Source organism: Ambystoma mexicanum, chromosome 3p (genome assembly GCF_040938575.1).
Source record: "Ambystoma mexicanum isolate Mex_15411 chromosome 3p, UKY_AmexF1_1, whole genome shotgun sequence".
Lineage (NCBI taxonomy): Eukaryota > Metazoa > Chordata > Amphibia > Caudata > Ambystomatidae > Ambystoma > Ambystoma mexicanum.
The window spans coordinates 1,104,824,242-1,104,836,244 of NC_090925.1; the positions used below are offsets into that span (position 1 = coordinate 1,104,824,242).

General features: G+C 44.8%; 1 protein-coding gene across 3 annotated transcripts in view; it reads left to right on the forward strand.

The window, feature by feature from the left end:
* Positions 1-12,003, forward strand: part of NR3C1 (nuclear receptor subfamily 3 group C member 1) — a 656,238-nt gene that overhangs the window by 431,153 nt on the left and 213,082 nt on the right. For all 3 annotated transcript variants that reach the window (XM_069652458.1, XM_069652456.1, XM_069652457.1), the window contains exon 4: positions 4,285-4,401. In XM_069652458.1, coding sequence (XP_069508559.1) covers positions 4,285-4,401 — 117 coding nt within the window. The remainder of the gene's footprint in view (positions 1-4,284; positions 4,402-12,003) is intronic.

Genomic DNA, 12,003 nt, shown 5'->3' on the forward strand with positions numbered 1-12,003 from the left:
CTCCTTGCTTTACAGATCTGCCAGAGCTACAAGAGACCATACAGCGTGGTATAAGAACCTTTAACATAGCATAGTAAATATGAAAGAGCTTAGTCCCTTTTCAATTTCCATGACCGGGCCGAGGACTAGGAGGGAGCACCAGGACCAGAGCAGAAAGCTCCAGTCCTGCGAGTAAGTGGGTAGGGAGGAAGAGTGTGGGGGAACAGTGCAGGATGTTTTGAGGGGAGAGGGTGAGGGTGTGGGGCGGCAGCCGGGAGGGGCTCATTGTTGCCTTTCCACAATCAAGATGGCGGCCCTAGGGGAAGGATCTCGGGTGGCTGGGAAAATGTGAGTGGTACTCTGTGTTCAACCCCCATTTCCAGCCTTTCCCCGGGTGCGAGTAGTATTTGGGCTAATGTAGAATACCATGGTGTGCCATTTTTTAACTTTTTAAGAGTAAAAGAAAAACAAAATCAACTTTACATTTTATTTTTCCACTCAATTTGTGAAAAAGTGTGCCTCATACAGATAACTATTCCGGTTGGTATTTACAATGTATAAAGGTATTTGGCAGATGAGAACAATTTGAGAATTAGCGCCGTGACTGAAAATAGGTAAGTTTATGGGCTGCAGATGGAAGCAAGTTGTAGACAACCTGCCAAAGTAGTCTACGAGAAAGACTGTGATGAAGGGTGGTTTGTTTCCTGTTACTGCGCACAAAAACACGGATTGAAATGCAAGGTTAAGCTTATTTATGCTCTTCTTCCTGGGCTTCAAATTCTTTAATCTTGTGCAATAGCACTATATAGTTATGTCCAATACTGCTGCATTATATTGGCTCCAATATATACTTGCGATTGTGAAATTGGTCTGATGGCGTCTCTGCCGAACTGAAGGAACAGGAGCCTCGGCAGAAGAAGAGCATTGTAGCTCGAAGCACGTGTCAGGCTGTCTTCAAATGAATTAAAAATAAGCTTAACCTTGCATTTCAATCCGTGTTTTTGTGCGCAGTAACAGGAAGCAAACCACCCTTCATCACATATTCACAATGTATTTACAATGTATTCCTATGGACTCTGCTTGCTTTTATCAGGTGGACATTTCAGACTGTTTTCATAGGACTCCATAGTATTACTGCAGGCATGAAAATACATGCCGGTTGTGAAGCAGCCACATTTATCGGGCAGAATGGGAACAGGAGGTAGACGCTTAGGGCCTAATTCACAGTAGTGTTTTATAATGGCAAAACCCCATTGGAAAACACTCTGTGAATCAAGGCTTATGTCTGTCCTCCCCAGCTTCACTTGACAAAACTATTCAGAGTAGTAAATATGGCTTTGAAAGTGTACCACCACTTGAACCTATCCGCAGGATCTGGAAAATGACCCACACACATGGTGTTTAGACAAGTAACAGGTATACAATTGCAAATGGTAGTTGGGGAACTTACTTAAGAGGGTACCTTACAGTGGGAAATGGCAAATGAGCTGGGTGTTATTAGTCGTGATAGGCGACATGAAATGGGAACAATACAAACCAACAGTACCAGGGAGATGTATGTAAAGGGAGATGTCAGAATATTTACATAGATGGAAGTGTAGAGGGTGTCATGTGGTTATGGGTTAGTGGTCACTAGAATGGCGTGGGGCCAGTTCAAGGAAGAGTCAAAGGAGCTTTTGTGCCACCTTTATATATGAATGTTGGTGGAACTTTTTTATTTCAGGGGATAATGCATTCTAGTGTTAGGGGAAAGAGGTGGGGAGCAGAAAAGCGAAGGTGCATGAGGTGAGAGGGTGAAGGAGAGAGTGGGAAGAGTTCAGCCCACATCCATGTACAAGAATACCTTGAAGCCAACCACATCTTAGGCACCCGTCAATCAGGCTTCCACAGGAGGCATGGCATGGAAACTGCCCTGCTCGATTTGAAAAATCAACTAGATCACATCAAAGACACAGGTAAACCTGCCTTGCTCCTCATGCTGGATCTCTCAGCTGCGTTTGATTTCGTCGACCATCAGATTCTCTGCGATCATCTCACAACCACATCAAACTTCTCTCCTGCAGCCACTGACTGTATCAAATCCTTCCTAGCAGACAGATCCTCTTGAGTATTTATAGACAATCATACCGCCTCACCCACGCCAGTTACCTGCGAAGTCCCCCAAGGTTCTTTCCTTTCCCTGACTCTATATAACATTTATACAAAACCACTTTCGATTACCTGGATGTTCTCGGCATCTCCAACACAAACTATGCCGATGACACCCAAATTCTTCCACTCGCAGGATCTTACCACCAAGACACTGCTACCATCAACTCGGGTCTACAACATTGTCCAAAACTGGATGGTAACATACATGCTATGCTTAAGCAGCAATAACACTGAGATTCTCATGGTTGGCTCTCCCACCACTCTCTGCAACTTCGATGAGGCCTACAAGTCCTTCAACATCGACGGCAAGCTAATCCCCATCTCACGCGCTGCCAAAACACTGGTGGTCTATCTAGACAATTCACTCGACCTCTCATGTCAACGCGATCTATTCCAATGCCGCCTACACAGCCAAGCTGATCATCGCCAGTAAGCCTTTCCTCTCCATACCCAATCGCCTCACAATTGCCAGAGCCATCACTGGGGCCAAGCTGGACTACTGCAACACCCTATTTGCTGGCACTTCAGAACGCAACCTGAAAAGGTTACAAATCACCCAAAACAATGCCCTCTATGCTGGCCTCAGCCTTTCCAAACATTCCCACATCTCAGAAGCCAGAAAAAACGCCCATTGGCTGCCGGTCCGAGAGCGAATCAAAGTCTAGATCCTCTCCATCATTCACAAGTGCCTCTCCAAAACTACACCTGCCTTCCTTTCTCATCGCGTGGAAAACTGCACCTCCTCTCGCCCACTAAGATCCTCACACGACCACTTGCTCAAAGTGCCCAGCTTCAATCGCCAATCTGCAGGCGGCTCAAGCTTCCCTGTCGTAGCTACCAAGCTGTGGAACAATCTCCCCTTGTTCTTGACAATGGAACCCTCCTATTGGTCCTTTAGGAGGAACTTGAAAACCCGGCTTTTCACCTAAACTCCTCAGAGCCAAGACACTGTATTACCGCTGAACGTCTTGAATGTACGCCTCCTACTTACCCCGTTTGCTCAATTCCCTAATGTAACCCTTTCCCTAATGTAACTAGCGCCTAGGTACCTGGAGTTCAGTGTGCTGCTACAAATGCCAAAAAAATAAAAAGTGCTAGAGCAAAGAATGTAAAGTTGAGAGTACTGGGAGACGGAAGCAGCTAAGTGGAGGAGCTGGCCTTTGGATAGATAAGAAGACCAGTTAAAGAGATTTGTATAGGGACTGGTTTTGGATAAAGTGTCAGCTAGGATGGGCGCAGGTAGGAGGTGAACGAGGAGTGAGACTATAAAGAGTGTGTGTAGCAAAGTTGAGAGTTCTGTCAAGGGGTGAAGGTGTAGAGAGGAAATCCCAGCAGGAGGCTCGAGCAGTAGTCAAGATGACTACCAGAGAGAACATTAGGTTGATTGTAGAATGAAGAAGAGGACATACCTTCCTAATTTTCGACACCCGTAGTATTTCAGCATAGGTGGTGAAGGCGATGCATTTTTGTCCCCAAGATTGTAAAACATGAGAGAGGAGATCAGGGGAAAAGGTTTATGGCGAGGGGACGGGAATTCTTTACAGGGTGGTGGATAATTTGGGTCTTGGAGAAGTTGACCATTAGACAGTGAAGATGAAATCCAGTGGCAGATAGCCAACAGACAGTGAGTGTTTCTAGTGGAGAGGTCAGGGGGGTAAGCGGGAAAGAAGAAAATCCAAGGGCTGTCAGCAAAGAGGTGATGGGAATGCCCAAGGGAAGAGATACAGAGGTTAAGGAGTAGGCCAAGAACAGTGCAGTGGTGGATGCAAACCAGCAGATGAGTGGCATCTGAGCTCTTTGTTCCAAGAGCTAGCAAAAGAACACGCAGACACATAGGTGGCAATCCATGCAAGTATAATATCATTGGTTCCCAAGGTGTAGAAGGAGGGTGTGGTGCCCACCCTGTGGTAAGCAGCTGATAAGTCAAGGCAGACTGTATATGTGCTTTGCAAGTAGCTCGTGCATGTTGGGTAGATGGTCCTATACACGTGTGTGCTTTTCTAAATGTTTGTCGTATAGTGTTGCACTACTGCCTCTTAAGTTTAATATTGGCTTTAATAGAAGTTGCGTTGAAAGTAACAATCTTTTTTGATTTAATTGCGCTTCCTCATATATCCATTATCCTCCTGTATGCTCTTTTATCTCTGCTATTAGGGCAACACAACTACCTGTGCGCTGGGAGGAATGATTGTATCATTGACAAAATCCGGAGGAAGAATTGCCCAGCATGCCGATATCGGAAATGCCTCCAGGCCGGGATGAACCTAGAAGGTCTGCATCTTATTTCTGCATATATGCTATGCTAATTGCAATGATGTCGCCTCACTGTACAGCATGGAAGATGCTCATACATTACATACGGTGCTATATTATTTATGTAACGTATACATGAAAACGAGTTTATTTGGTCTTTGAAACATGAAAGATTTGGGGGTTCTGGACACTAAATTCCTAAATGACAGAGTGTTCTCGCAGTGCGCTGCCAGCATATGATGGCACAGGGGGCGTTGCCTTGCCCAGTTGTGCCGATGATTAGCTAAAGGTGGAAGTAATTTAGTCGGGAGCTTTCCACATTCCCCAGTCAGGACTGTGCGTCTCCAGTGTACTGTGCAGTGGCAAGGTTATTTCAATGTCATTTTAAAGAACATTAGACACAGCTTCCCCCATGCAGTCGAAAATAAGAGAGGGGTATTTGGGTTTTACACGGGGTCTTGCTTCTCCAGGTATTCTGGGGCTTGCAGTGAAATCGGACACGGCAGCCTGGCCGAATAAGCAGGTGAAGGTGTGGCCTAACTAATTTGCCACTGTGCTGTGAGGATGGCTGCATATTGCCATTAGTACCCCGGCCTGTAACACCAGGCTACTAATGTTTTTTTTTCCCATCTGCAAAACGTGTTGTAAAAAAAGGATGAAAAATGTCCGCCGTGGATGGAAAAACGTCAATTTTCTGTTTCCCATAGAAAACAAAGAAAATGGCCACCATGGAGGGGAAGAAGGGGATTATGCGTAGTCCCTTCTTCCTTTCCATGGCGGCCATTCATGTACATTGAAAAAAAAAAGTGAACAGAAAAAAATGCCCACCATGGAACAGGGAAAAGGGACTAAGTGTGGTCCCTTATCACTTTCCATGGTGGCCTCAAAGAAATAACGAAGACCGGCGCGAGGGACGCGCACGGACGTGAGCGGGCTTACCATGAGGTAAGGCTCGCAAATGCACCAATTGGTGCGTTTGATTTCTTCAAAATAACCCACGCTGGGTACTAATGTATGGTCACAGGACGATTATTTCAGGCTCAGTCTGTCTGAAGAGGCAAAGCAAAAAGTTACAGCAAACGCTTTCATTGCTTGTTTGTCTCATTCACTTCAGCATCTACTTGGGGGCGGACCTTGTTGGAGACCTTACCTTATGTCTTGTGAGTGTATTGTGTAGGTAAAGGCAGCCTGTCCCTGAAGCCACCTTGACCAGTGACTATACAGGGGTCCAGGTGATCTAGGGGACAGTGAGCCCCTGGGGAATAGCCTGAAGGCCAAAATAGCTGCACACCACCGCATCCTGCAGATGTTGCTGAAGAGCTGGCGGGATCCTAGTATCCGAGGCAAAAGAGCAAGGAGCAATGAGGACCAAGAAATAACACTGAGAAGAAGAAGGAAAGGGAAACTCAAGGACGAGTAATCAGGCACAGAACTGAAGACAGGAGGGAACACAGCAGCGGGAATCGCAACACTGGAATCCAGACACACTGCATCCTCTGCGACTCCTATATGGAGAGCGGATGGGACGCCGTGGCATCGTGCACAAGATGTTCTATGTCGTCAGAGTAACATGCTGCGCGCCACCATCTTGGAGTGGGCATGCAATGCAGTAGTTTCCTGGTGAAACCTTCGAGTATGCATGAGGGCAGTGGAAGTGGCCGTGACCGCAATACATCTAGGACATTTAACTGTATTCTACTAAGCTCTATTTCTGCAATATGACAACAAGGAGAAAAAGTAATTGTTTGCACACTTAACATTTAAATGGCAGATATAGGGCCTCATTATGAGTTTAGTGGCAAATCAGCCGTACATTTTCCCAATTTACTGCCAAAATCATTTACTGATACTCGTCCCCATGAATTAACCGCAGAGTAATGTAATGAAATGGGCATTTATATAGCGCCTTTCACCATTGTATGGTCGCAAAAAGCTGAGGGTGAACGCCCTTGGGGGAGCGAAGTCCAGGTATGGGAAACTCATCAGGAAATAGTGCGTGTGTGCAGTTAGCCAGTGTTAGTAGGGGTGGCCAAGTCCCTGCTAGTCACCTATGTTTAGCAGGCATGTGGGTGGGTGCGGGGCAGTAGCCCGGACAGTATCTGAGAGACATGTGTGCAGCTAGGCCAAATTGTCTCATGGAGGATAGCTGCATTCTAGTACCAGTGGTGTTGTGCAAAGTATGTGAAGCAGGAGAGGTATTATGTGCCCAACTAGACCACATTTTGTCATGGGGGATAGCTTCATTCTAGTGACAGGTGTTTTGCAGAGTATGTGAATCAGAGTGGTGGTATGGCGGTGTAAATTCCAATTTTTTGAGTCTATAGATATTGTCCATAAAGTGTTGAACTTTCCTCCAGCATTATGCTAGGGGAAATCCTCCACTTCAAGTTCAAACTCATAATGCGGCAGAGTGGTAAAGGTGGCGCTGATTCCGTAACTGACAAAAAAGTGGTGGTAACGGAGGTATCTCAATTATTTTTCCACACCGCCAAACACGTTATAAGATCTATAGTCAACTCTATTTTAGCTGACCTTGGAACTACTGGATTTGTTAACACAGAGTTGTGATGCTGAATTTCTGAAGTAATTAGCAAAATTATCTTTGAGACAGCAGTAGTAATCCCATGTGAGCACCAACACAGTGCCTTATGTCTCAACATCTTTGGTTGAGACATAAGGCAGAACATGGTCTGAACTAAAAAAGGATTAAACAAATGCATTTGCATCAGAATTTAAACTCCGGTCCACATGAAGTATGCCAAGATGTCTTACCATGTTGTCTTGGCTGCTGAATTTCTCAAAATGTGTGAAGTATATGATGCAAGTCAGTAATAAGACTGTTTAGTTCCAAAACCAATATATGTATCTTTCAGAATTCCAGCTTTAGACAATTCTTGCTCATTATTAGATCCATTTCTATTACGGCCCTTGACTTGAGAGAATTGATCCTGAACTCAAAACACATGTAGAAAAGCTGTCTGGTATTGTCATACGTATGACATGAAGGTGGTTTTCCCAGAGTATGCCTGTGAATGAAATCTCATAATTATTCCATTCAGAGAAGGAGAGAACCACTAAAGGACCCCTCAACAAACCTTCACAGATGATGATAAACTGTCCCTAAATCAACAAGCTCAACTTTCCATGGCTTTAGACTGTTTGAAATCATATCTGAGATTAGCTACGATGCCAGCAAAACCTCTAAACGATGAGGGCTCAAGTTGTTCACATTGTTGAAGACCTAAAATGAGCCTAACAATCTTAGTTTAGTTGTCAATAACTTCTTTCCATAATTCACTGTTTAGTGCACTCCTGAAATTCAAGAGGATATTCTCCCTAGCATGCTAATGTGTTGGTTACTTCAGTGTTGTGGCTCATAGCAGCTGGTGTTTTTACACTAGGCCAGAGTCTTTAGTAACATGCGATACTAGGCAAAATCTTTGCGGCTCATCTGAGGTTCAGTCTCGCGAGGTATTTATTGTAAGGTAGGTTGGGTCTCCACCCTAGCAGGAACATTGGATGAGGCGCATTGCTCAAATCTTATTGGTTGCTTACTAGGTAGCCATTGGAGAACATTGAGGCCTGGGAAACATGGTCTCTCCACTTGAGTCCTAAAGTAAGACTGACCGCTCTGTTTAAGAGCAGTTGAAATTCACAGAATATTTTCTTGGCATTGTCCATGTATTAGAGTAGTTAATATGAAATAGCTCATGTGCGCTGATTACTTCCACATCATGGGGCGTTTCCGGTAAAGTCATGAAGCATTTGAGGAGGTGGAGTTAGTGAATTCAATAATATTACTGCGAGGTTCCTTGGCAGTGAAGGGAAAGGGTTAATTGTCTGTGGCCAATTGAAAGGAAGGGGTGGGGGTGTATTCTTGCCTAGGATTTTGGTGTTGAGACAAATGCTACTGTCAATCAGCCAATCTTGAATGCCCAAGCAAAAACCAGTGGCGGTTATTGCTAGCCACTTTCCTCAGCTTGAATTTTTCTGCGCATTGTTCACATGTACCTGGAATAAGGGAGAAAATGAATGTTATACATGAGTTAAGGAGCAAAAGCGGTAGTGCCAATTCTTGCGGCAATTCATGCGGTTTCCTAAGAAGGATTAGATCAATCTGAAGACCGAGCGATCAATTTAATAGCTATGCGTAGCAACGTAGGAGACTGCGGTGGGGCCCTGTACCATAAGCAGTGGAGGTCAAGGTGGATCAGAACCGCAGGGCTTTCAGAAGTTCATCCCTCCATAAAAAGGGTGGCAAATTCAGTGCTCCTTATCGTTCTGACTCCTGAATGCTATTCATGAAGCAGCGTGCTGTTTGGTTGTGTTCCTTCCTGAGTCTGCAACAAAATGCATATTGATGATTTGGAGACACTGGCAAAGTATATAGGGTTAGCTTTAGGTTTCTTCAAAAGGGTTACGTCGTCTTTTTTAAACTTAACTAGGGAGGGTTCCTCTTTCAAAGAATGTGTTGAAGAATTCCCTCAGTGTTAGATATTGCATAACTATACGCTATACGATAATGTACAAAGGGCAGATCGGGGTGAATGCACTGAATTCATTGGTACTGTTAATGTCCTTAAATACAGATTCTGTAGAACTAATTTGGTTTTTAATATTATCCTGTAACAGTTTCAGTTCTGTAGGTTGTTTGATCACTTTTGGATGGGTGGGCTTGAGCACTGTTTGGTGCTGCTGATCCCCTTGGAAATCCCAAATGTGTCTGCAGTTGTTTTTCAGCTTGCAGTTGGGATAGCAGGCGTTTTCTTCCATTCAGTTATTGCTTTGTAGTCCTGGCCTTTATTGTGCATGATACTTTTGCCCCTAACAGCCAAATATTTTGACAGATATTTCAGTTTACAGCTATGGTGTTTCATCACACCTAATTCTCTATCAAATCATTTATTTGAGATTTTCAAGGTGACTGTGCGTCTTGCAAATGGCCGGAGTCCGTGTGTCAAGGACTCTCTCTAATTTCAGTTGGAGGTTTTGGAGCAGGGCATTAAGCGTTTTCCTGTTGTGGATAGGGTTAAGGTGCATTGCTGTTTGGATCTTTACATTGCATCTGCCTGATTCTAACTATTCCAGTGAGGATTAGTTGTTGGTCTGACTAAGATCCATATGTGTTTCAGCAAGTCAAGTTGGATATACTATGAATTCATTACATCATGTGAACATCATTATAGTTATTGTTCCAGGCCAATTTGAGGATTGTAAGTTATCAATATTAGTAGGAAAGGTTTGCACACATCGCTTGGTATACCTCTCGAATAAGTTAAAATTGCCCATAATAAGGAGAATACCAGTCCAGGTTTCAAAGCCGATCATTTTGTTCAGCCAGTCGTTGATCAATTCAGTGTTTTACAATATGATATGGCATTTGTAACGCGCCTGTACACAAGTGTTTCTAGGCATCACAAGACAAGGGAGGGAAGACATGGGGAGGACAAGACAAACTATCCTACTGGGCTTTCTGTCATTCGGATCATGCAAGAGCAGCAATAGAAGTGCAAGGGGAAGGAGTGGGGGAAGTGCAACGAGGAAGAAAAGAGGGAAGTGCGATCAGGGCAGCAAGACTCTGAGCAAGTGCAGCCAGGGCAGTGCAGCTCTGTGTAAGTGCAAGGAGGCAGTGGGGCTGTGGGGATTACAGTTACAACCCCAAAGTGTGTGGTAGGCCAGGAGGCAGTGCAAAGAAAGACTGGTCATGAAGGGCATGGTACCCAGTGAGACTCTGAGAGAACCAAGCAACCAGTTGGCGCAGCATACCGGTAAGTTAGCAAGGGAGCAAGAGAGAGGGAAGGCAGAGGAGAAATGGAGGGCCTTGAGCCACTATCTTTATGTCCAGTATGTAACTGGGATTTTAATATTTAGGTTGTCATCTGTGGTTGATTTACTCAACATATTGTGAATGATTTATTGAGATTGAGAGATATAAATGTGCCTGGAGGTACTCTGGTCTGATCAAGATTACTCTGCACCTATTTAATAGTCAGTCAGTGTTCGCTAGAATTTTGTATCCCGTTGGCACTAGTGTATCTACCATAGTAGCACGCATGGAGACTGAGTCGACTAACCCCGACAATCCCACCAACACTTTCGCCCGCCCCTTAATTTAAATTACCGCCAGGTACCACATTGGTGTGGAATTATCGAGACACTGGCAACCTCCCCCACTACCCGAGAGGTTGTCATTGGCAGGCCCACTAGAGTCTAAATGGAGGTAAGGGGAGCTATCAGAAAGCATATTAGAGGCAGGGACTAGAGGAGTATGGAACCTGCATGCCAGTCAGACCCAGATCAGGACAGCCGCAACAGGGGAGACTACGCAAGCCGAGCGCTTCAATTCAGGATATAGACGCAAACTAACCAACCCTACTAACAATTTCCCTTTCTGCATACACCTCTCAAACTCCAAACCAAACACAAACAAAACCTACAACACAACAAACCGCACAAACTTCACTACATGGCAACAACAAAACAAAAACACACATAGCCTTGCACAACAGTACACGTCGACTACCGCCCGCAAACACCCCAGGCCCAGCCAACGGACCCACCGGGCTGAGGCCGCCAACAGCACATAACTGCTCTCTTGCACTTTTCCTGCTTCCTCCCACTAACTCATCCTCCCCTCCACTTTCAGAGCCGCCAGAGCGCCAAGGGACCACAACGGTGGTGATAGTGCGCGGTACAAATGTCCTTTAACATTAACAGAGTGGTCCAGTTTACTATCAACCAAGACTCCAAATTGGTAGTTCATAATGATTTCTTTGAAAGCTTTGTAGAAATTAAAGGTTGACGACAAATGGTACTATCAGACTTGCTGTTCGGGAGGCCTATTTTGAGATTTGTTTTAATGTCTTCTCACACTCACAGGTGTTGGCTCCTCTGCAGAATTCTATTTAATAGTAGCGTGAGAGGCTCTGAGATTGTTTCCACTATTACTCATGACACCTATACCTCACTCAGTGGAGACTGGTTGGGGCTGTGGGTTCACTCTCAACCCAAACCCCCCTCTTTAGTGGGAATTGGAATTACTTTGCTCTGCAGGGGGTGGGGGGGGAAGATTCCGACTGGTTTTATCAGGCACTGACCTCAGGGATTTGGGCGTTCACTTAGTGCTGAGTGAGTCTGCAGGCAGGTCCTTCTATCTAGGCTCTTGCTCAATAAATACATTGCACAGTTATTGTCGGTATTAATTGTACAATGGTCGGGCTGTGTCCCTTTTTCTTTGTGTGCCCTCCCACCGCCATTGCTTGACTTGTGATAAAAGGCTCACAGGGTCATCAGTCCATTTTTTTAATGGGTTTCGAGTAGAGCCTCATTTCTGTGATCATAACCCCAGTTCTTTTGCCTCAGTTAACATTAACACTAGGGGGTGTCTGGATTCTCATTTTTGTTGCGTTTTTTTGGTTGCCCTCATGATTTTAGAAACCTTGGTGGAAGAAACACTTACTATAGTGAGCTACTATGTCGATATTCTTTGCCATTTTAAAGGAGTATTTTTAAAGATGGGCAAGTGGCATAGCTAAGATAAAGGGAGTTTGCCTTTGATAATGAAGTCCATTGTACTAATCGCTTATGAAATGTTATACAAGGGGGAGGGGTGCTGACCAC